Consider the following 25,538-nt stretch of genomic DNA (forward strand, 5'->3'; position numbering starts at 1 on the left):
TTCTTGTGCCATTGTTAATGTCAACAATCTTCTGAACTGTTCTCAGCAGCAGTAATAAATATGGTAAAACATGGAACCCCTTTTTCTACTTCCTATTAACACCTGGTTGCAGTGCAATGTATTTCAATCCTGTCTACCAAATTATAGGTGAAAGGGAAATAGACATGCTATATATTATTTTATGTAGAGATGATATACAACCCTCACATACAGTCATAGGAAAAATTATGTGGGTGTGACACAAAGTTAAAAAAAAAGAATACATTAATGCCCATGATTTTCTTTGTCTGGTAAGAGCGTTGAGATGACCTGTTGAGCCAAGTTCATGGTTGGGTGTTATAGTTAAGCGAGAAGCTCAAAGGGCCTCATGCAGAGAGCAGCGCTATTTAAAATTGGAGAGGGGAATATAAAGTAGCTTTAATGGAGAGTTTTTTTCTCCATATGCAGAAAGGTCCCAAAACTGCATTTAGAATGCTGTCTGCATATGGAGAGTTTCAACCAGCGATATGTGCGCTGTTGAAACTTGTGGGGGAAAAAATCGGGTTTTTTTTTTTTTTTTCTCCCCCACCGGCCGCCGAGCTCCAGCTTCTTGCCAAATTTTTTGGGAGAAGCAAAATGTTGAAAATCGCGCCATTTTTGTGCCGCGAACAGCCACTAGATGGCGATCGCGCCTCTCTGAATACGGCAGTTTTCAACACTGGAGAGATTTAGGTTCTCTCAAGCCGCGCGGCGAAATTTGCAAATAAAAAAAAATGGCGCTTTTTTTAAAACTCGCCAGTACCTGCCTTTCTACAGGCATTTTTCTCCAAAAAATGCCGCTATTCCCCTTACCGCTGCTCTCTGCATAGGCCCCAAAGTCTGTATAAGAGCTTAAGCAGACGTGTTAGGAACTGACTGAAAGAAGTACAGTCAAGCAAAGCGAATACTCAGGTACATACAGTAGGAGTAAAGTCACCAAGTCGGACACATTGTTGTACCATCAGAGAACCAGAGCTTGACTCTGAAGTAGTTTAACGGCTCAGTTATAGTGTTTGAGTTTACGAAAGCAATGAGGAACTGGCATGGTAAATGTAGTAAAACTGTCATTTGTATTAACACTGCCATTGTAACTAACACCTGGCAACTAAATAGATCACCGGGCCGAGTTTAACCATTAACTGCTGATATAATTCAGAGGCCTTGTATACATCCATGCATTGCTTTGCATTTCAACATTCAATATAAATAACACAACATAAATCTAGACTTTTCCAACACAACTATTTATCAATCGTTTTATTTCTTTCAGTTTGATTTTAAATAGTCTTTTAGCTGACTTCAGTTTGAACAGAAGGATGCAGGATGGAAATGCTCGAATAAGCATCAATTTTACTGTATAACATCCCTTTCTCCCTCCGAAGTTCAAGTTTTTCTTTTTGGCTACACACCCTTTTGCATTGAACATGTCCTCTTCATAATAGTTATTTTTCATCGCTGTCCCTAGTTTTTTTACATTTTATTGTCTCTCGCCTGCATTCTCTTTGCTATGTTATGTGTCCTCTGGGGATAGATTTCTCTCTTTTCTCCACACCTCGTGTGTGGTTCTGCCCTCAGCACCATATAATTGAGCCCTCTTTATCCTTGGGCAATAAACAGAAAAGCATGCAAGCTCTCATAACTTTATAGGCGTTATAAAAGTAATAGATGACTCGAATGTGCAACAATCAAATATGGGGTCATGGAAACAGTGTAGGGTTCACCTTTCATAAGAAATGATGTCTTTCAATCCATGTGTTTTCAATTATTATATTATTTTGTCGGAAGCCACTTGCTTTGACCCTTCATGGTAAATAAACCTCTTCGTCTTCGACTTCTTCTCTTTTCCTACTTCTGGCCATCAAAGAAAACAGATCAACTAAAAAATATTTAAATTGAAACTACATTGCTTGTATCAGACCTTTTTTTTTTTTTTTTGTACTGTACATTATGTTTTGGATTTTGCTTTCTTTTAGTGATATTGTTCTATGAAGCTTAAAAAAAAACCCAGAATGAAGCAAAACAATAATTTCATATGCATGTGATATAAGCAATTTGTGTAGCTATTGGTACTGTATGTAGCTTAATTATTTCCTTTTATTAGAAAAGCAATGTTTTATATGATACTCCCTATAATACTGGTGGTTCAAGAATATGTACTGTAAATGCCTTAGTGGATACAGAGGCTCATTTAAATATGTTAATGTTACTTAGGGGGTTATTCACTAAATGTGCGTTGGTGCTGATTAGGCACTCATGTACAAAAACTCCCATTGACCTGAATAGGAACTTCCATGTGTTAGTGCCTTATCGGCACTAAAGCACTTTGGTTGATGACCTCGATAAATAGTAAAGGCCTGTTTAAGAGTGATGGTCTAGCTGCAGTGAGGGGTAGGCAGAAATATAAAAACATTGAAAGTTAGAATTTGACAGCAGTTAGGAATCACTTGAGAACCCTCTTGTTCTAGCATTTCTCTTTCTCTCACATATTCTTCCCTCCTGTACTTTGTTGAAACCCTTTATAAATTCGAACATTTCGATCATATGCCCCTCTCTGCCTTCTATCTTGGAAGTTGTCACAATCTTCAAAACTGGGGACAAAAACACTGTCTCAAACTACAGGCCAACCTCTCTTCTCCCAATACTATCCAAAGTCATGGAAAAATGTGTTCACTCCCAATTAAGCGATTAACCAATTCCAATCTGACTTTCACCCTAAACACTCCACAGTAACAACTCTCCTCAACGTTTGCAATGAGATCCAGTGTGGAATGGAACTGGGACAACTCACTGGTGCAATATTCCTAGATTTTGCCAAGGCTTTTGATACTGTTGATCATGCTATCTTGCTAAACAAACTTCAGTGCTCTGAATTAGGTAAACATGCTTTAAACTAGTTTCATTCCTACCTATCAGGTAAATCGCAACATGAGTCTATCTCAGTCTCTAACTTCATCCCCTTGGCTATCACCTGCAGTGTCCCGCAAGGCTCTGTTCTGAGGTCCCTACTCTTCTCAGTCTTCATCAATAATCTTCCAACAGCTTGTAAGGTAGCTTTAACACACATGTATGCAGATGACAGTCCTACATGTACATAGCCCTAGCCTCTCTGACCTTGAACACATAATTCAATCTGATTTTTTGAGACTTGAAATTTGGATTTCCCAAAACAAACTGTTTTTAAACACTGACAAGACTGAAACAATGGTATTTGGGACCAAGGCTAGATTTCTAAAGCTACCAATGGCAGAGCTACAGATCAGAATCAACTCTAATACCATCCTAGCCCCTGTCACTAGTTTTAAATATCTGGACATATGGTTTGACTCCCATTTAATATTTGGGTTGCGCATCCAAAATAACAATTGGGTTGCACATCCACCCTGAAATCCAAAACCTAGGCCAAACTAGGTGTACTTTATAATAATAAATCCTCCCTAACCCCGCTGGTCAGAAATCGATTCGCACAGCAGATGCTAATTCCAATTATCGACTATAGAGACACAGTATACTGTAGTGCCGACGGTTATTCTAACAGATACCAGTGGCAATCGCCAAAAAGACCCAGGTACATGCTGGGTACATGCTGGGTCTAGTTTAAGGCATTTCTGCATTGACTAATGGCCCATCAGATTAACAGCGGGGTCCCTGGCAGTCCCATTCAGTTGAATGGGACTGCCAGGGACCCCTGCTGTGTTAATTTGATGGGTCATTAGTCAATGCAGAAATGCCTTAAATTTGCCTTAAACTAGCCAGGTTACACCCAGCATGTACCCAGCATGTAACCGGGCTAGTTTAAGGCAAGCTTTAGAATACTCGTTGTCTCGTCTGTAAGGTACAAGACCCAAAACTCACCTTAGCAAACTAGACACCCTCTACAACTCAATATGCCACTTTGTTGTCCAATGTAACTTCAACACACATCACTGCGAAATGATCAAAGAACTGGATTGGTTATCACTTGAGTCTAGGCAAAAAGTTCATCTTTCCTGTCTTGCCTTTAAATACTTTCTGGGCAAGCTACCCGTCTATCTGAACCAGCTCCTCACCCCTACCACATGCAGCACGTATCACCTGAGATCTGACTCTAAATGATTGTTTACGGTCCCAAGGTTCAACAAAGTATCCGGCCGCTCCTCCTTCTCTTACCGTGCACCTCACACCCGGAACAATCTACCCGCATCTATCAAAGCCGGGCACCAGTCTAAATTCTTTCAAAACTAAAATGGTCTCACATTTTAATCTGGTCTGAAACTGTTACATACGTCTAAAAGATAAAATATGTTAAACTGTTCATGCAATGTCTTTATACATAATTTATAACCCTCTTCACTTAATGTAACCATATATTTGTAACATGTTTACAAATGGTGCTCAGGACATACATTACTTGAAAACGAGAGGTACCTCAATGTATTACTTCCTGGTTAAACATTTTATAAATAAATACAATACAGAGCTTCTGCAGGACTCCCCAATACTCTGATTTAATTGTATGAATATTACACCCAAGAGTCTAGGGAAAGACTTGAATTGGACTGTGGCTTTTTATTCTTTACATTTATTTAGAATTACATTAGAATACTCTAATACGCCTAATTTTTTTTCTGACCCGGCTCCTTTGGAAAACTAATTGAAGAGCCCTTGTATATGTAGTAAATAATAATCCCACCTAAAACTCATCTTTCCCCTAAGGAAAAGGTAATAACAAGTACACTAGCACCGAAAGACAGCCAACACTTCTATTTAAAGCAGCAATCTCCAAACTGCCTTTTTTTTTTTTTTTTTAAGTGAAACTTCTTTGCTGGCACCTGCCTAAATTCTCATAGGACTAAAACTCCTTAATTGCGATAAAAATGCATCACGATCGCGCGCCCCCACTGGCTCAAAATTCTCACAGCAATAAAAGTCCTTGATGGAGACGAAAAAGCAATCAGGCGCGTGCACGAGCGCCCCCGCTGGCTCACAATTCACACAGTACTCAGTCATTCATGCAGACGAAAATGTGATCAGTGATCAGGCAAGCAAACAGTACTTTTATATGCAAACTAGCCACAGTACCAGTACTTTCATATGCAAACCAGCCACAGTACCAGTACTTTTATATCCAAACCTGCCACAGTACCAGTACTTTTATATCCAAACCTGACACAGTACCAATACTTTTATATCCAAACCTGCCACAGTACCAGCACTTTTATATCCAAACCTGCCACAGTACCAGCACTTTTATAAACAAACAACTAATTCGGCCATTCCAAGCACAAGATCAGGTGTGACCATTGATGCAGTCTTTCAACGGCATTTAGATACTTTACAATCCAAAATATATGCATCTTACTTTAGTTATCATAAGTCAATTGTATCATGTATTCCAACTGATACTATGGAAATTTCTGCAGAAAAATAAATCAAATAAATTATACCCTCAAAAGTCTTTCATTCAATAAAAAACATCAAAATCAAAATACAATTTCAGTGACAAAACACAAACAAGTTTCACTTAGAAGACGCGTGCTCGGCACATACCCTGTCTTTTTTTTTTTCATTGTGTTATATGCAGGATCCTTTCTTAATACCTGGTTCACCGACCTACAACATGAATCAAATTAGGTAAGTAAATAAATAACTGTGACCTCTGAGGTCACTGATTCTGATTGGCTTACATTCATTAAGCTGTTCCTGTCATCCATGACCTCCCTCTACTAAAATAAAGTTAACCAGCCTAAAAATGACAATACATCACTATGTCAACGCATTCAAGTTAACAAAGTCATTAGTTGCAACGTTGATTTGGTTTGACCCTTGTTTTCAAATTCTGTTCAGGTTCATTTTTCTTTTTTTTTTTAAATTGAGGGAAATCATTGCTGGAGATTTTGATAGCAAAACTGACGACAACTGCCATTCCAGCCTACTTTCTATTTTTCCTTTGGAGTAATCACTCCAGAAGGGAAAGTTGTTTCTTATATTATACTGTTGGTTAAAGCAGTTGCTTTAGTTTTTATCCTGAAAATCGACTTCTGCAGATGCACTTGTCGTTATGGAGGCCATTTTAGAAGTTTGACTTTTTCAGTGATAAGCATTGGAGTAAAGCCTGTAGCAGCCATCTCATGCCTTTATTCGTTCAGCTGTGAATCCATCTTTCCTGTGCTAGAAAAGAGATCGGCTCCTTTCAAATGAATGGGATTAAAATATTTTCTAGCATGGGGAAAAACATCTTTACAACATATTGGGTAGGCGCGCCTTAAATAGAGAATTTATTTTGATATGTGAAACTATAAATATTGTTGATTGATTTATAAAGAGAGAATTGTGTTATCCTTCCTAAGGAATTGAGCTTGCACTGCTCACTTAAACTTGTTTAAGGCCGTGATTATACAGAAAAATGCTGGCGGCGTTGCATGGCACGACACCGCATGGCTCAAAAACTATAAATCCAATTAAAGTAAACATACCTCGAGCGACGTGCACGCCGACAGGAGCTGCAGAGCGAACGACTGGTGAGGAACTTGTTATTGGCAGGCGATGGTCTTGTCACGTGAGCGGTTCAGCCAATAAGGGTGTTGCTCCAACAAATTTTCTGATTTTGTCCTCTCATCTTACTTTTGATGTCTTGGTCTTTTGATATCTCTTAGAATCCAGTAGAGTACCATCTTTGCCCAACAATGGCCATTTCTTTTTGCGATATGTCCGACCCACTGCCATTTCAATTTCTTCACCCTTGTAATGATGACTTTGCCCTTGAGGCCCAGTTGAAAGCTCTCTTGTTTCTTCCAAATGCTCTCCATTCCATGTTCATTCACCTATAGATTTCATTCAAAAGGTTCCCATCCATTGATCGTTGTTGACCAAGGTAAACATAGTTTTTGACTTCTAGTTCTCTTCCATTTATGTTAATCTGTGTATTGTTGACACACATGTTAAACATCACTTTGCTTTTGCTGAGATTCATTTAGTGGCTCACCTTTTTACTCTCTTGAGCAAGTCTGCAAATCGTTTGTGACTCAAATATTCGCGTAATGCTTTAAAGCAGAGGTTCTCAACTCCAGTCCACAAGAACCCCCAACAGGTCAGGTTTTAAGGATATTCGTGCTTCAGCACAGGTTGTTCAGTCAAAATAACTGAGCCATTGATTGAGCCACCTGTACTCAATCAGGAATATTCTTAAAACCTGACCTCTTGGGGCTCTTGAGGACTGGAGTTAGGAACCACTGCCTTAGAAAATACCCAATTTCACTACCCTCTTTAATTTTGTATGTGCCCCTAATTATTACTACAGATCTGCCTATTAATGTATCTAAAACAACATTGACTCTTTTACATCCCTATGTTCCCAACATATGCATGTCTTCATTTTATGTTGATCTGTCTGTTGGTCTGACCTCAGGGCTCTGTTCTGGGAGTTCTCCTTTTCTCTCTCTCTACACACTATTACTTGGTGACCTTATCAACTATTTTGGCCATAGGTATCATCTCTATGCAGATGATACACAGATATATCAATCCATCCCAACCCTCACACCTGCTGTCCAGTCCCAAAACTTGGATTGCCTACAAGCAAGACTGAGCTCATACAGTATTTCCCCCTAAATCTGTCCTAATGTCCCCCTTTTCCATCACATTAAATGGAACTACCGCCCATGCTGTGATCAAACCACGTTGCCTAGAAGTGACATTTGACTCCTCCCTTTCCTTCTCCATTCACATTCATGGCATGGACAACATTTGTTGCTTCTTCCTTTATATTATTGCCAAGATCCACCCTTTCCTCTGTCAATCTACTGCTAACTCTCTAATGCATGCCCTTATCCTCTCCTGTCTGGATTATTGGAATTTACTGTTAACAGGCCTACCTGCCTCACAACTTTCTTCTATGCAATCTATCCAAAATTCTGCTGCTAGAATATTTTATTTTTCTCCCAAAACAGCCTCTGCTCATCTCCTCCTTAAATCCCTCTTCTGGCTTCCCATCAAATTTTGGATCACTTACAAAGTTGTCCTCCTTAACTTTAAGGCTCTCCACTCATCTGCTCCTTCCTCTATATCAGCTTTGATCTCTCGTTATGCCCCTGCTCGTCTCCTGCGCTCTACCCGTAACTGTCTCCTCTCCACCCCTTTCACCTCTACTGCTCTCTCTCACCTTAAACCTTTTTCCCTCACTGCACCTTATCTGTCAAACGTCCTTACGCTCAGTATACAACAAGCACCCTCTCTCCCCACCTCCAAGGCCAACCTTAAAACTCACCTCTTAAATGAAGCATTCCAGTAGCCTGGATTCATGGCTTCTGCCGCACACCCACAGTCACTTCTACCAACCATTGTGGCTAAGCACTGTCGGCTACTTATTCGCTCACCTTCTGTCTCTGGAAGTCTCCCAACATTCCACTTAGATTGTTAGCGCTCCGGGACAGGGATTTTTTCCTATTGTCTGACGTTGTTGCACTTACTCTATAATTGAATTATTATTATTCCCTGTACTGTATTGTCTCTTTGTAAAGCACTGGGTACACTGTGGACGCTATATAAATAAAGATATACTGTACACACATACAATTCCTCAGCAGAAAGTTGCATCCCCTCCTAGTTGCCTAGTCTAAAAAAAAAAGGTTTAAGAAAATAAGTCGTAAATAGACTTTCAATTTATTTTATATTAAATAGACTGTGATTTGTGTTTTCTATAACAAGGGAACCTTATTTATTTTAAAATGGCATAGTTTATCTTTGCAGCACATTTTATTCAAATTATTTAACAATCAAACTTGCAAGATAATAGTGATACTGGATGATTTTTGACTGCTCATTAGTCGAGTGATAATTTGTTATCCTTTTGTGACATATACTTTAACATTTCTATATTTCGTTTCATACACTATTTTGTATTTTGTAGAAATAACATTTTAGTACATTCGGTTATTTATTTTGTTGAGTTGCAGTTAAACTACATTTAGTACTATTACTGGCATAATGGATTTTAGGCAGATATTGCAAAACATTTCCTGGCTGTCTTATAATTTGTTTACTCGAGCCAGCAGTCCATGAGTAATTCAGATATTATAAAATAAAAGGGATTTTTGAATTGCAGTAAATGAAAGAGTGTCGTACAGAAATGTATTTCAGATATTTTATGTGGCGAGGAATTACGATGGATTATAGTAATTACAATCAGTAGTGGATTTAGGTTCCTGCTGCCTGTAGGCTGGGCGGCGGCCCTCCTCCTCCGCGTATGATGTCACGACGACATGACGTGACATTGTGTTGTCATGGCAATGGACATCACATGGCATGTGATTCCGTGTTGTCATGACAACGTGACGCTACAGGAGAGGGCCTGCTACGGAAAAGGTAAGGCACACCACACAAACAAATTGCCTCCCAAGAAAATTGCCGCACCCCCCCCCCCAAAAAAAATTGCCGCTCTAGGCCTACTCAGCCTAATGGAAAATCTGCCACTGATTACAATGAGTAATATTCACTATGGTTCAAATTCTGTACTAATGTAGTGTCTTTGTTTAGGTTCCCAGCGGGCTTCTTCCATTGCAGCATCGCGGCTTGAGCAGGCCATTTCGGAAATAACCATGCACAGTAGTGCACACAGGCAGGGGCCACTGCAGCAATGGATCATTCTTGAGCAGATTTGGCTACAGGCAGGTAAGTCTCCTGATTAGACGTACAGCAGAAAGAGTCCAACCCAGCAGATGTATATTGATAGAACTGGAGCATACATTATACAAACACGATAGGGGTCAATCTACCCTGATATATTTGTAAATACAAGTATAGGATAAAGTATCTGTCGTCTAAATTTAGCATAGGTTGAACTTGATGGACGTACAGTGTGTGTTTTTTCAACCTCATCTATTATGTAACTATGTAACTATAATAGCTCATACCCCCCAAAGCTTCTTTTTTTTTCTCCCCGTATATATTTAATCCAATATCCTGTGAGGATGCTTACTATATTATAAGTGGCGTGAACACCATTAAAATCATTGTTAGTTTATTTTTGTATTAAACAGAAGCAATGCACATGGGGATGTATTTAATAAAGTGCTGATTCGGAATTACTGCACGGAAAGTCCAATTGACCTCAATGACACTATCCATTTGGTAATGCAGATTCTGCACTATCACCATTTATTTAATAATCCCCAATGGGGCTTTCAAATACAAGCATAATACAAAATGACTGTGCCAGTAATAAGTAATAGAATCTCTGGGATAAGATCTGGGATAAGAACACCATATATTATATAGGAATAGGAAGTGCATGCCCCAGACAGTTCTATTTCTTAATTTTTTACCTTCTGCCACATTAAAAATCAATTTAACTTCAGTGATCTGAAGTGAAAATTAGTGTATAAAAAGCGCTAGGTAAATTCAATGCAAAACAATGTATATACACCTAAAATAGTGCAATAACCAATATAGTGTTGCAATAACAAAAATCACACACAAGAGCATGAGCTGCCTAAAAAGTCTAACTGGTTTTCTCTGGAAACCAGATATACAGTAAATACTGGGACGCAAAAATACTTCTGTGGTGCTAGGGCAATGATTGGATGAGATCAAATTCTTTCCAAACAAATTTCTATGGAAATCCACTTTGCCGTAGGTGATTTTTCGAAACTGCATGCAGTGCTAGCAGAAAATATGCAGAAGGAAACAAAAAGGGAAAAAAGTGCCACAATGGTGCATTACGCTTGGATATAATTCACTGATAGAACATAGTTCAATAACATTTTATGGGCCAATGTTATAATCATAGGATTATTTTAATATTGTCTTATTCCATATAAAAAACATAGAGTATAAAAAACAATGGGTACATCAACGTGATGTTGGACTTGATAGCCTTCTCCGTTGTTAGTAAAAATTAGAATCCTACTCTAGCCGTCGCTAGAACATGAACCTAGTACATTGCAGTCTCGCAGTGGTGTTCCCCAGCCGGTTTGTCGATGTCAGGACACACGTTGATCCCTCCATTTGGCTCCACTCTGCCGCCACTACCTCAAGCTGATCGGCCCCTCCAGGTGACGTCACTGCTATCACAGCTGATGCGCCAAGCAAGGAGACGTGGGATCGACTGCTCTACTCCATTTTCTTCCCTGACACGATCTGTTTGGTAGTCAATTGGTGGAGCCCCAAATCCTTAGAAATGGTTTTGTAACACTTTCTAGCATCAATAACGGCTTTTCTGATGTCCTCTGAGATGTCTTTTGATTGTGGCATGACGTGTTTTCACACACCTCTATGGTGAAGACCAAACTCACAAAGTTTCTGAACTTTATATATGGTGGGGACTCCCAAACTCACACCTGAAGATCTACCCAACTATTTCAACACCTGATTCTAATTATCCCCTCTAATTTAGCTGATACAACCAGAGTTTCACTTACTTTTGCACATACCCTGACTCATAATTACTCATTGTTTGTCTAATTCATACATCATTTTGTTTCAAAAGACATGGAATTGGTTAATACTGTACATACCCTATTGGATATTTGAGAACAGACTGGTTTTGGTTGAAGAAGGTTATCATGGAAAAACTATGGAATTTCCGTAATTCTCATTGGGGTTCACAAACGTTTTCTCGCCACTCTACTAGACTTTGGATCACACCTATTCTGTATCCCTCATAAAGCTGTATATGTTTATTAATTATAAGCTAATTAGACTTGCTTTGTTCCGTATGTAATAAATATACAGTCGTTTGGATATTACTTTTTATCCATAGAACAAATTGTGATAATAAAATGCAAATTGTTTTATCAAGCAATGTGTTCTGTCATAGGAGGCATTCAAATAGATTAAAAATACCTGCATTAGCAGTGCCTGTAGCATAATTTGAAGAGCTGACATAATGTTGATTTCGAATCTGTCCTACTTAGCTCCCAATCTCTTTTTATATAGCACATGACAACATATGGGAAGATAAAGATTTTTTACAGTGACAACTATGTATTCAAATATAATTGTTGCAAATAAAATATGTTTGATGGCATCCAAATCGAGTGTTGAGAGAAATGTCATGACCTGCATTTTTTTATTTAAAACACAGTAATTTGCTGTTCTAAGCATATACAGTAGTTGTTGTTTTTCATTGGACTTAAACAGGATCCACAATCACAATAACCAGAGAGGGGCGAGTTTTGGTGAGTGGAATTTGCGTCCCCGCTCCCTAACTCCCACGCTTTGGATTAGTCTGAGCTATAGTTTGTTACAAGTGTTCTCGCTGCATTTCCTCCCTCCCGATACCGCCATTTCACATTGACAAGTGGAGGGGTCAGGGAGAGAGAGACATGGAGTGATATGTAGGGAGAAAAGCAGCCAGAAATAGAAACAAGAAAGAAAATAGTATAACTATTATTATAAAATAATTATATATATATATATATATAATATTCTAGTATTATACTATATTATGTATAATATATTTGTGTATATATAAAAGAGAAAAAAGAGTGCGATTCATAGCGTAAAATAATAACAACAATGTATTATATAAAAGGTACCAGTTGCAATTACTAGTGTAACCGATTTAAAAACAGTGTGGGTACACTACAGTCACCAGCAAGTTCCAACAGATGAGGACGACCAGTCAGAACATCTCCACACTACTGCAGGGCTGGGGATGTTCCTCTAATCCATACAGGGGGATCCACCATGCCACACACGCAGGATGTTCATCAGTCCTGCTTCACGGACTACGTGAACAATGGGGTAAAGTCCGTAGCCGTGAATGTTCACAGCAAATGCGGTGGCAGTAAAACACCATCTCAGCATGAGGGGTCCTCCAGTAGCGCAATTCAGCTATCGGAGAACCCCTCCACCCCCCCCCCCTGTTAAAATTATGTACAAGAAACAATATATGAAATTAGAGCTGGAGGGACTGCTGCTTTTAGGGGGAAAATAGCCTTGTGCAATATTTGACCAGTCCTGCATTCCATGTACCCAAAGAGTTCAGTGGCTCCCAGTAACACTACCAGTGGAATTACACCTGCTTAATTGCCCCAATAAATACTTTTTATTTTTATTCTAAATCATTTATAATTATTGTTGTGTATTCCACAGAGTAGAATTAAAGGGAATTTATTTGCAGTAGTGAGGTATAGCAGAATTGTTGAAACCTAGTGAAACACAGGCTACAAATAAACTCACAGACAACTTTATTGGTATTAGGAAGATTATTATATTATGGTGTCTGTAGGAGATGTACGCAGAAGGTATAAAACTGGAGCCGATTTTAGGAGAAATAAATGTAGGTTTATTAGCCAGAAGCCTTAAACAGAAAACAGCTTCATATCAGCAAACAAAGTTAAGTAGAAAATAACAACAAGGCCTAACACCATCTAGGGGACTGACTAACAATTCAGCAGTCCCTATCTTGAGGGCTGGAAAGCTACCAACCTCTTACCAACCTTTGACACAAGTCCAAAGAGAGCTACATATACGCAGGGTGCTCTTTACGTCTTTCCAGGATCTGTGGTGGTGTCTGTGTGGTGATGCCTCTGGCGGATTCTAGGGACCGATGCTACCGGGAACAGAGACTCTCTCTTCCCCTAGGATCTCTCTAGCAGCACAGACTCTCTCTGTGCTCGAGATCCTTAGGCAGTCTGTGCAGCAAGTTTTAAGCATGCTTGATGAGCCAGGTGGAGACTTGTCAATTAACTCCTGTTTAAATTAACCAGCTCCCTGCTGGTCTAATCCATCTAAAGACAGACTTTATTTTTATGTCTTTTAGACAGGGAAAAAGCCCTATCACATACCTCCCCTTTTTGTGGGTAGGTAGGGCCAGCCACAGCTGAAGTCCATCCCTCCACTCTCTTTCGAGATGGGACTGTGGCTTTAAAGAGAACGGCTGGAGGGAGAGAGCCCTCAGTCAAGCTGGGATTGGAGCCCTTCCTCCAGGTGACCTGCACTCCTACCAGTAACCTTGGTTTTCACCTTCGGGTCCTTATCTGGTACTCAGGAAATTAATTACAGAAGGTTGCTACCTCTCGGTCCATGGCCGTGGTTGAAGAGGACACTGGTTACATAGTCCTTGTGGCTGGTGTAGATAACCAGTGTCTCTTCCAGTATGTACATTTTAACCTCCCAGACACTTTATATTTGAAACACTTAGATCTCAACCTATGTGCTGCAGGAGGATCAAAAAGGTACCGCAGGATTTCCCCGTACTGACAGAGCAGGGGGAAAAACATGACAGTTGCTAGGGGGCTAGGCAGATTTCTCCATCCTGATTGGCTACATTACCCAGCCACCGCCAATCAGGAGGAGATGTCAGGAGCCTGGAGGGCGGGGCCAAGCAGAGGCGGCAGCAGCATGGGCAGTCGAGAGCTGTGAGCAGAGGGATTGTTGTCTGTCTATTCTGCTGTTGTGTGTTTGTTCTATTGTGTGTGTCTGTGTCTCTGTCCTGTTTTTTGTTGCAGGTGTGACTGTCTGTCCATGTTTATTTTTTGCTGTGGCCGTCTTATTTCTGTGTTTAGCTGTTTGCACTATTGTAGGGGGGGGGGCCTCTTCAACTGAGCATTACGAATATGATGCCTTGAGAGAAAAACAAGCTTGAGAATTACTGACTTACACTGTAGATCTTCTGAACGAAGCATCAGAAGAAAAAAAATAAAATGGCTTTGGAAAGAGCAAGAAGAGGTCTTAAAGCAGCAAAACGCCTTACACTACATCATAGGTTGAAGCAAGGGGTCTCTGGAGCTGAACTGTGTTAATTTCAGCTTTCGGAGACCCCTGCTACCAGAGATACTTACCTCCGTAGTTGATGCTGGTTTCTCTATGGAGTTTAAATGTCCAGGTCACGCGGGCTAATAGGAATCTGCACCGGGTGATGTCACGACTTCCTAGTGGTCCGCGGGACGTTTAAGCTGCCATTTTGTTAGGCACACAGTTTCTTCGACTGCAGAGATACCGGCACCACTTGCGTCACACTCATTACCTCTGTATCTGTTTGTGCATGTTTGTCCTCTCTTGTATGTAACTGTTTTTGTAATATACTGTACATAACTGTGCACCACATTGCACCGTGCTCTAGAAATGTTGGCACTATATATCTAAACGGTAATCATAAAAATCACAGGAAATGACAGTTGGACAGCGAATAGATGATGAGCAGTGAACATGGCAGCACACAGAGGTAAACCATACTTGGTAATGTATTAGTATGTAGAACTTCATTGATATATAAAATACAGTACACATCGGCCGTTATTATACAGTACACATCGGCCATTATTATATGTTGCACACCTACTGGGGAATATTTTAGTTCCATTCATTTGATTGGGGCTGATCAGTCCTGCAGCACTAAGAAGCATTTTCACGGCATGTTTAATAGAGGCTGTAGTTAATATCGTACCTGAAAACATTGACGGTTTTTCTTAATTGGGTTATAACCTGCCTTTAACATAATTAGTACAGTATTATTACAAGTTTCACAGCCATCATTTATTCCAAGTGTGACTCACGTTTTACTGCACTGAATTATAGGAAAATATAACAACTCCACCTATAGGCACTCATCTTTAAAATGAAGGAGTATAAAGGAGTTATTCAATGATATTGGCTGTAATTATTTTCGTACAAAGCAGCCATTTGGTGCACTTTTGGTTAAAAAAACAAAAAAAAAAAAAAACGAATCACCTTTGACTTTATTGGGGATTTTTGCCTGAAATGCCATATTAAGGGCATATTAAAGGAACATTAGTGACTACTTTAAACATGGCAAATGTTTGGAAAGGCAAAGGGACTGATTCACAAAGCGGTGATAAAATCAGTGCATTGGCGCCCGACTTTGCATTGATTGATCGCGCACTAAAACATGAGGCAAAAAATGGTATTCACTAAGAATGAACGCCATTTTTTTTAAAGGCCGATATAAAAAAAAACCAGTCATGTGATAGTGCATTTTGTATTTGAGTGCTATCGCACTAGAAATAATAGCAAGCGGCAACTGATAGATGTTAGCCTGGAAGAGATGGCGATCGTGCAGTTACAATATTGATTTTGATAATTGTGCATGTAAGCAGGGGGTATCCTGAGCTGAACCGCATTGATTTCAGCCTCGGGGACCCCCTACATTCCGAGATACAGGCCCCGTTATGGGGTGCCGGTATCTCCTGGGCTTTTAAATCAGCCGCTAAGGTAATGAAGCTGTTTTAATATAATTTTTAATACTACTGTATGGGGGCAGAGGGTCTCCTGACCTGAACCGCTTTGATTTCTGCCTTAGAGACCCCCTGCTTCCTGAGTTACAGGCCCTGGTATGGGGTGCCGGTATCGCCGCCATTTTTAATTCCTCTGCGTCACGTGAACAGGAGATTTAAATACTGGAGGAGATACCGGCACCCCATACCTGTATCTCATGAAGTAGGGGGTCCCCGAGGCTGAAATCAATGCGGTTCACCTCAGAAGACCCCCTGCTCCCGCACACTAGTATCAAACCCCAAATAAACAACAACAAAAAATCATTACCGTAGTAGCTATCCACTAAGGTAATGAAGCTGCTTTCATTTTATTTTTTACTAATAGTGTGCAGGAGCAGGTGGTCTCCTGAGCTGAACCGCATTGATTTCAGCCTCGGGGACCCCATGCTTCCTGAGTTACAGGTATGGGGTGCCGGTATCTCCTCCAGTATTTAAATCTCATGTTCACGTGGCGCGGAGGAATTATAAATGGCGGCGATACCGGCACCCCATACCAAGGCCTGTAACTCAGGAAGCAGGGGGTCTCTAAGGCAGAAATCAAAGCGGTTCAGGTCAGGAGACCCTCTGCCCCCATACAGTAGTATTAAAAATTATATTAAAACAGCTTCATTACCTTAGCAGCTAGCCGCTAAGGGAATGAAGGGGTTAAGGCACAATAGCAGGTTTATTGGGGGCAGAGGGGGCGTATGAAGGGGGTACTTGGCCCAAAGTGGGTGGTTAGGCCAACTCGGAAGGTTGTGGGAGGAGTTAACCCCTTCATTACCATAGTGGTAGTAACTGCTATGGTAATTAAGGGGTTAAACCCCCTGCGACCCACCCGGTAGGCTAACCACCCACCCTGGGCCAGGTACCCCTTTCACTCACCCAATCTACCCCCAAAAAACATTACAATACCTACTACCCAACAATAAACAGTCCACCCACCCCTTGTACACTTTTTCCGTTGTAAATATAGTGGGGATTTGTTGCCCCAATATTGCATCACATTTGCCTTCATAATGTATAATAACTATATAAATCAATGCCATCTCAATTAAATAAAACAATGTGTAACTGGGGTGAAAAAATGCAAAACACAATGGGGCCTATGCAGAGAGCAGCGAATTTTAAAATTGGCGAGTTTAATAAAAAGTAGCTTTTTTGGAGAGTTTTATTCTCCATATGCAGAAATGTGCGAATTCTGCTATGTTTAACATGAATGCGTCTGGCGAGTTTAAATTGGCGAGATGCGCGCTGCAGAAATGTGTTAAAAAAAATTCGCGCCTTTTTTTTCCCTTTGCTATGGCCGCGAGCGGCCGCTTCTTGCCAACTTTTTCTGGCGAGGCAAAAAGGAGACAATCGCGCCATTTTATTGGCGCGAACAGCCGCTAGATGCCGTTCGCGCCTCTCTGCATAAGGATATTTTTAAAACTGGCGAGATGGAGGTTCTCGCCAGCCGCGAGGCGAGTTTTAGAAATAGAAAAAAAAAATTGGCGCGTTTTTCGCAACTCGCCATTTTCTGCTGTTTTCTGCGCGATTTTCTCCAAAAAATGGCGAATTTTCAAATAGCGCTGCTCTCTGCATAGGCCCCAATATCGTTACAAGAGTAATATCTTTCATCTTTGAGCATGCAAAAGTTTCTCTGGTGCAAAACTGTGCATTATACAGCAAGTCATTTTCCACTCATCTTGCTGCACTTAGTTTAAGTTTTTAAACTTACCAACATCACATTTTCACAAATAGCTGAGACAAAGTGACTAAGATAAGATAAGAAGCAGTTTTATGAGGCTATATGCTTCATCCTCACGTCAATAGCCAAAATGTCTTCTCTGTGTATCCTGCAACAGATATAAATGACAGAAGTAGGATTTTCAAAAGGCAAAGCAGGTGAATGACAACATAAAAACACGTGATGTTGAGCCAGCTGCCCCAGCTGGAGTTTACATTTCAGTGAGCTGCATATTCAAAACTAACCTCTGCCAGAACACAGAAATGCTACTGGATTACAATCCCTAGGTCCACTAAATAGCTGTGCAAATATTGTGGAACAAATACATTTACTCAGTAAATACAGATTAGTGTCCCAAAGGAGAATAGCCAGAAGTAAGTCTTTTTTGTAGTTTTGGAAGAATAGGTTAAAAAAACCAAAAAAAACATGTTGCATGTAAAAGTACAAAATCTATGGGGGATATTCACTACGCTTCCATGTGGCGTATCGCACACTAACCTGGCGTTAACAGGCACTCGTGTCAGTGGCAGTTAACATCATATTATGGTGTAATACTAAGCATCAGCACTTTTGAGAATCCCAACAGATATATTTAAAATGAGTAAAATGAATGAACTTCTGCAAATGAGTGGCTAGGGTGGGAATTATGTTAAAGTGAATAGTCATGTTTATTTTGATACCGCACTGTTACTAATTTGCAAAGCTTATGGTTTTTAAGGGAATTTGCTGAATGGAATGGTATATTGTTTTTCATATTGGTAGCCAAAGAGACTTTTCCCCATAAATAAAAAGAGAAAGCATGAAACATCAAGCTTTTAAACCTAGTTAAGAAGAATATGTACCATGTGTTTTTTCCCCTCAAATTTGACGTAGAAACCTGTGAGGCTCTGTCCACTATAATTTCATCTAATTAGAACCCCGATCTTGGTTCCCTAAAGAAGTATGGAGTACAGTTTTGGGCACCACTCCATAATAAAAGACATTAAGGAACTAGAAAAAGTGCAAAGAACCAACAAATGAATAAAGGGGATGGAAAATCTGACTTATGAGGAGGGGCTAGCTAAATTAGATTTGTTTACATTAGAAAAGAGGCGACTTAGACAGGATATGATAACAATGTACAAATATATTCTGGGTCAATACAAGAGGCTTTCAAAATAACTGTTCATCCCAGGGGCAGTGCAAAGGACACGGGCCATCCCTTAAGGTTGGAGGAAAGGAGATTTCACCACAAGCAAAGGAAAGGGTCTTTACAGTAAGAGCAGTTAAAATGTGGATTTCATTGCCCATGGAGACTGTGATGGCAGATACAATAGATATGTTAAAAAAAGGTTGGAGATCTTTATAGAGAGGAAAAGTATACACTATACAGGGATATACAGCAGGGCCCCGCTTCTCAGCGATCCGCTGATACGGCGGCACCGAGAAGGGGGCCGCCATCTTGGATTCCGAGTCGCGCATGCGCAGAACGGGCGGGTGCGCCCGGCACACATGCGCAGACCGTTGTCTGCGCGCGCATACCGTTCTGTGCATGCAAAATCTCTGAAAATCGCCGGATCCGCTTTCCGGCGATTTTCACTGTACGGCCGGCCCCTGGAACGGAACCCGCCGTATTCCCGGGGCCCTGCTGTACCAAATTAACATGGGAAGGATGTTGATCCATGCAGGAATGTGATTGCCATTATTTGGAGTCAGGAAGGAATTTAATTTTCCTCCTTATGAGACATCATTGGATGATCTTTCACAGGGTTTTTTTTTGTTTGCCTTCCTCTGTTTCAAAATACTGTAAATAACAATTTTTAAGGCCCAGAACAAATGGAAACAACTTCCCCCAAACACATGCGTTTCAATTGTATTTTCTACAAACATATTTCTTACTTTTGGAAGCAGGATTACTTCATTTTAAACGATTTATTAACTTTAACAAAATACAAAACAAGAGTTCTCATAAACATCAGAACTTGAATAACATACAAACTCAGGTTAAAAAGTGTTCTTACCCCAATTTGACCCCCTTGTCTCACTTTCATTCTTTATTTTGCTCCAGTGGGTGTTTTCATTCTTACTTTGCTCTAAGTGTGTCTTTTTCCGCCATTACTACTTCTGCATCTCCCTCCCACTTTTGTTCCATTCTTTGTCTCTCTTCCTGTGTTCCTTCCACCCTTTGAACCAGTGTGTGTGTCTGTATCTCCATTACACTTTCATCTATTTATCTCAATTGTTAATTTCAATGCTACAGCACTTTTCTGTGAGTCGCATTTATTCCTTTACCTGGTGTTGTAGCTGGAAAGAAGTTGAACAAGCGTAGAGAAGGGCAGACATAAGGGTGATGTTTTTCCTGGGTCTTCTCACTTATAGGGCCATGTTTACCAAGTTGTGCTAAAGCAAAACACACCTTCTAGTGTATTAAGACACCTTTTATTTACGTGAATGGGTCGTTAGGTATCCTATGGTTTAGTAAATGGGGTCCATCATATCTGACCCACATGCTACTGTAGAAGACGAGTGCAGAGGTATATCCAGGGAGACATATATTGTAGAAAATAAACCTTGACTTTTATTCAGCCCGTAACTTCAAGCAATACAACTTTAAGGCAGCATACAAAAAAAATAACACAGACCTATCCCTTTGTAAGGACTGACTCTCACTGCCCAGTGCCTATTTGCAGGGCTGAGAAGCCAGGCTTCTTGCCAACCTCTGACCCCAAAGTCCAAAGCGGTACCTGGTATCAAGGTGCTCTTACCCTCAGTCCACGATCTGGGTTGGTGTCCCAGGGGTGACTCCTCTGGCAGGTTTCAGGGTCCGCTGCGTCCTGGAATAGAGGGTCTGGTTCCGTGGGATCTATCTCAGATAGCACTGACTTCCTTAGTGCTAGAGCGATCCCCTGCAGTGTAAGCAGGAGGCTTTTCTACCTGACTGGAGAGCCAGGTGGAGACTGGCTAATTGTCTGTAGCTGTAATTAACCAGCTGCCTGCTGGACTCATCAGCCAGATACAGGCTTTCTATTTGGAGCCCTATTTGTATAGGAGTTACGGCCCTGTCACACTACCAATTGATCCTGGAGCATATTGGCTATGTTGTACTGTACAAATAGACCAAGGCCTTGGAGATTGGCCTGATTTACTACTGAGACATACATGTCTGAGTGAACAGCCATGGTCTGCAACAGTAGCAGGGACCGTACTTGTGTCAACATGCTTGTTTGTCACATTGGCAGATGCCAATTTTCGTCTGTCCTCTATCAGCCAACAACTAAGGTTATGCGAGTGCGCGGTTCCTATATAGGGCTCACGTATGGGGGTCACTTGGAATATTACCAAATCACATGGGCTGATTTACCATGTGTTCACCTCTGACCAATGACATAAAGACGGTGGGATGTTTTTCCCACGTGACGTCATTAAGAGAGGCACATGGGGTGATTTCAATTATATGACATCTGGAACCTGGAGTGCAGGAGCTGGCTACTGCCAGAAATGCTTGCAAAGGTTGAAGAGTTAAACAAGAGTTAAGCATTTGTGGGATCTAATGTAGTCTTGTGTGTCAGCATGTGAACATGTACTGCTACTTTGCTGTTTTTAGCTAGCAAATAATACCAAATGATAGGTTAAGTGAGAAATGGGGCGGAAAGAGGATGAGCACGTCAGAGAGAAATCTGAGACTTTGCAGGAAAGGAAGTTAATTCACTTTCTTGGCTATGCTCATTTTCTTTGGTTTTCTCAAAACGTTACATAACATTACAAATGATGAGCAAAATAAGTAAAAACACGTAAATAAAATAGAATTCATCATAAAAAAAAAAATCAAGACAGAAAATGTAGAATGCATATGTCATCTGAAGGAATTGATCATTTCCAATACAAACAGTGTTACAGAAGTTTCTGATTATTTTGTATTTATACCATATGATTAATCCATTCATCTGTTCAACATTTACTAATTGAAAATCACGACGTACGGTAGTTAGCGTACCAATTTAGAAAATGTACGGTATTTTGAGTGTTCCGTATTCAGTCATTGCATACCTCACAAAACAGATGTCACTCCAGAGGTTATTTTTTCTGAACTACGGGACCTGCCTCCAACAGCGGAATTCAGTCTGAACCTCTTCAACTTCACATCTGCGTCACCCCCAAAGGCGGACGTCAGAAAAGGTTTCCTAAGATATGACCCCCTAACATACACAACCCCAAACCTTAACGGGACCAGCTGTGCGACTGGACCAAACTCCATCCTGAGGCAGAATAAATCCCATAATGAGCAGCTACTGTACCTCTTTTTTTCAGCATTGCCCCTTATTCCCTCAAGATTGTAACCTCTCATGAGCACGGTCCTGATTGTGCTTGTTTTTCCTTGTTTGGTATGTCCTTCTGTTTATGTCAATCCGTTTCTCCATTGTACCGCGTTACAGAATTTGTTGGCGCTGTATAAATAAACGATAAAAATACTAAGACGGACATGTTTATTTTATTTGTATGAACATGTATGTTGTCGATTTGTTTCTTTTCTACTCAATTACAGAGAAGGGCCACTTGGTAGAAATGAAAAAAAAACAATGGATTATTTATTGTAGTGTATACTTATAGCCATTTTTTTATTTTGCAGCTGAACTTTTCATGGAACAGCAGCATCTGAAAGAAGCAGGCTTTTGTATCCAGGAGGCAGCCAGCCTTTTCCCCACATCACACACTGTGCTGTACATGCGTGGGAAGCTCGCTGAGATGAAAGGCTGTTTGGAGGAGGCTAAGCAATTGTATGATGAAGCACTAACAGTGAATCCAGATGGAGTGAAAATTATGCACAGCCTGGTAAGTTAGGAGGATCTCGGCTTCAGTCATTGTGTGAGTGTTTTGAGATTGCAGCTGTTGGTGCCATTGTTGCATTGATTGTATGGTAATATTAAGTCATTATTTTTGGAACAAGAATTCATCATTTTACATTTAATGCTTGTAGGTAACAATGTTAATTCTCTTGGTGGGTTAATGTAATCTGGCATACTGTACTAACCCATTCAGCGCTTTACATATCAAAGGTGCAAATTACAGGAGACGTATTTTGAAGCGATATGGCACACAGTCCCTGTCTGGGACTAGAATGATGAATGACATTAGAAATGGTGTGAGCCAAAATCTCAACATAGCTACAAGAAAAAGAACTTGGCACAATCAATTAAAAAATCTCTCGTCACCAACAAGTCACCAGCACACACAAAGGGGTGTAAAGCGGGAGGGGACTTTAGTGAAACAAGCACTCAAAATACCTGTACTTTAAAGACTGCTTTGGCTGTTGGGGTGTTTTTTTTTCTTACATTTCTATCATATCTACATATACTGTATTCATAATTATTGCAGTTGTCAATTTACATTTGTGCGTAAACAGGCATCATTTATTGTATATTGTTCAGGTATCAGGTGAATTATAGACAAATATTGCCAGCTTCTTGCTTCTTTTCTTTGTTGAACATATGTTCCATATTTTGGTTTTTAGTCTTTAGCGTTTCTTTGTGTTTGTAATGTGCAGTCCTATATGAAAGAGAATCTGTAGGTGGAGGACTTGTGACATACATTTCTGCTTATTATACGCAATGTTATTCCCTTATTGCAGCTTTGCAAATACACCTTGTTTCTTACAGTTCTCAACCTGCACAGTTCCGTTGAGTTGGTCACTCCCTGTTTTAGTTTTAGTGCAAATAGGTCCGTTTCGTAACCCTTTTTGGCTGATTGACAACAGGGTTTAAAAAAATAAATAAATGTAAATCTCTTTATTTATGATTTTACAAATTTACAGCAATTATATGAAGATATGTGTTCTATACTGAGAGAGGATGAAATGGAGGGGGTAAGGGGAGAAGGGGTTGGCAGCATACATCATCCATATTTAGAACATAGTAAATATTCGCAAAAACATTGACACGGCCATGCATTTGCTTTTATATATAGTTTTCTACTCTCTGTGTTCTTATCCACAGATTTCCCCCTGTCCGGTTTACACCGTGAGAGGACATAATGTTCTAAACTGGTCCTCTTTCACACTGAAGAACCCATAGTTAGACGCCCCCACACCTTTAGAAACCTGCTGGGTGTGTCTTCTTGGTAGCTCGATAATCTTTCAATGAGCACAACGTGAAATTTGTTCTCAATTTTTCTTACGTTTTGGGGGTTCATTGCATCTCCAGAATCTAGATATTTTGTGGCATTCAATATAAGCATAATGAGCTTAGCTTCATGTCTGGCCATCTCTTCCAGGGGTTTATTTAAGAGATGGGATCATGGGTCCTTGTTTTATCATAAAATAAAATGCAATACTTTGTCCCAGGAGGGTTGAAGTTTGGTGAACTCCAACAACATAGGGCACCTAGAGCATCTTTGGACGCAGTTTCTCCAACATAATGAGGATATATTAAGATTCTATTTGTGTTCTTGATGACCAGGTCATATATAGCCTTTTAATAGATGTTTCATTCAAGTATTCCTTTCAAGTATTTATTAAAAAGGGCATTTAAAAAAAGAGATTTAGTCGTTTCTAAACCTAAGTCTTATGTTAGGCTTAATATAATAACATAAAAAAAGTAAACTGTTCACTTGTATATATTTCAGAAGATTTAATTTGTGCTGCTCTCAACCAATAGAATATTACAGCAATGTCTAGAATCAGACAGCACTAACACTATACTAGAAGCGGTGAACAGGGGTAAGAGAATCTTTCCCTGATTCTTAAAAACGTATTTAGAATAAAAGGGTACTCACGGCACTCTAACTAAATAACTTTCACACAAGTGTACGGAGAGAGAAAAAAAATCTTTATTTGCAAGTAATATGAAAACACACTCCGATATAAATTAAACAATACTTCTGGTGATACTGAGGAAACCGTGTCCCATCAACCCCACTCCTATCTCTTAGCCAACCCAGTGGAAAATAGGAACTGGAAACACTAAACGATGAAACATCTATGTCTTAACAGGACCATTGGACCCAGTGGTGGATTTATCATTGTATCACTCATAGGCCCCAAGCTTATAGCACCCTACTTTTGTCCCCCCTTATTTTTTTACCCTTTAAAGGACGGGGTGAGTGTAGTAAACACTTGATTGACAGGCAGTCCCCATTCATTCCGAGGCCCTGATGTGTTCTTTAGTGTGACTAACTTCGTTTAAAGAAGAAGTTCAACGGCGCAGGTAAAAAACAGCACATAACATTGAAGTACTTATAAAAATATACATAGTCCGTCTTTTCAGTATTCATTAGAAATGCTAAAAATAAGCATTCATCACCCGCGTTACATCCCATTGACTTCTATGTGGAACACAGCAGCCATCATATGAACATGATGGAAAAGTCTATCATTTTGGAGGCTGATATTTCCAGATTGCAACGGAATAAAAATAAGATAACAATGTCACATTAAAAAGCACGAGGAACTCTGTGGAATTGCTACATGTTTTTTTTTTTTTTTTTTTTTTTAAACGAATAGGGATTTAATACAATATAATGCAATCATATTAATAATGGATAGAGGTAAAGAGCCACAACATTTGTACAACAAGTAAGAAAAATTGTAATTACAAACACATGGAAAAAGAAAGTTCTGAATAGAT

At 40.0% G+C, this 25,538-nt stretch overlaps 1 protein-coding gene across 1 annotated transcript in view; it reads left to right on the forward strand.

Moving 5' to 3' along the window:
• The window catches only part of TTC7A (tetratricopeptide repeat domain 7A), a 388,284-nt gene that overhangs the window by 295,754 nt on the left and 66,992 nt on the right, over positions 1-25,538 (forward strand). Inside the window, exons 23-24 of the mRNA XM_075595818.1 lie at positions 9,529-9,663; positions 22,547-22,749. Coding sequence (XP_075451933.1) covers positions 9,529-9,663; positions 22,547-22,749 — 338 coding nt within the window. The remainder of the gene's footprint in view (positions 1-9,528; positions 9,664-22,546; positions 22,750-25,538) is intronic.

The sequence above is a fragment of the Ascaphus truei genome, chromosome 4 (assembly GCF_040206685.1).
Source record: "Ascaphus truei isolate aAscTru1 chromosome 4, aAscTru1.hap1, whole genome shotgun sequence".
In the NCBI taxonomy this organism is placed as follows: domain Eukaryota; kingdom Metazoa; phylum Chordata; class Amphibia; order Anura; family Ascaphidae; genus Ascaphus; species Ascaphus truei.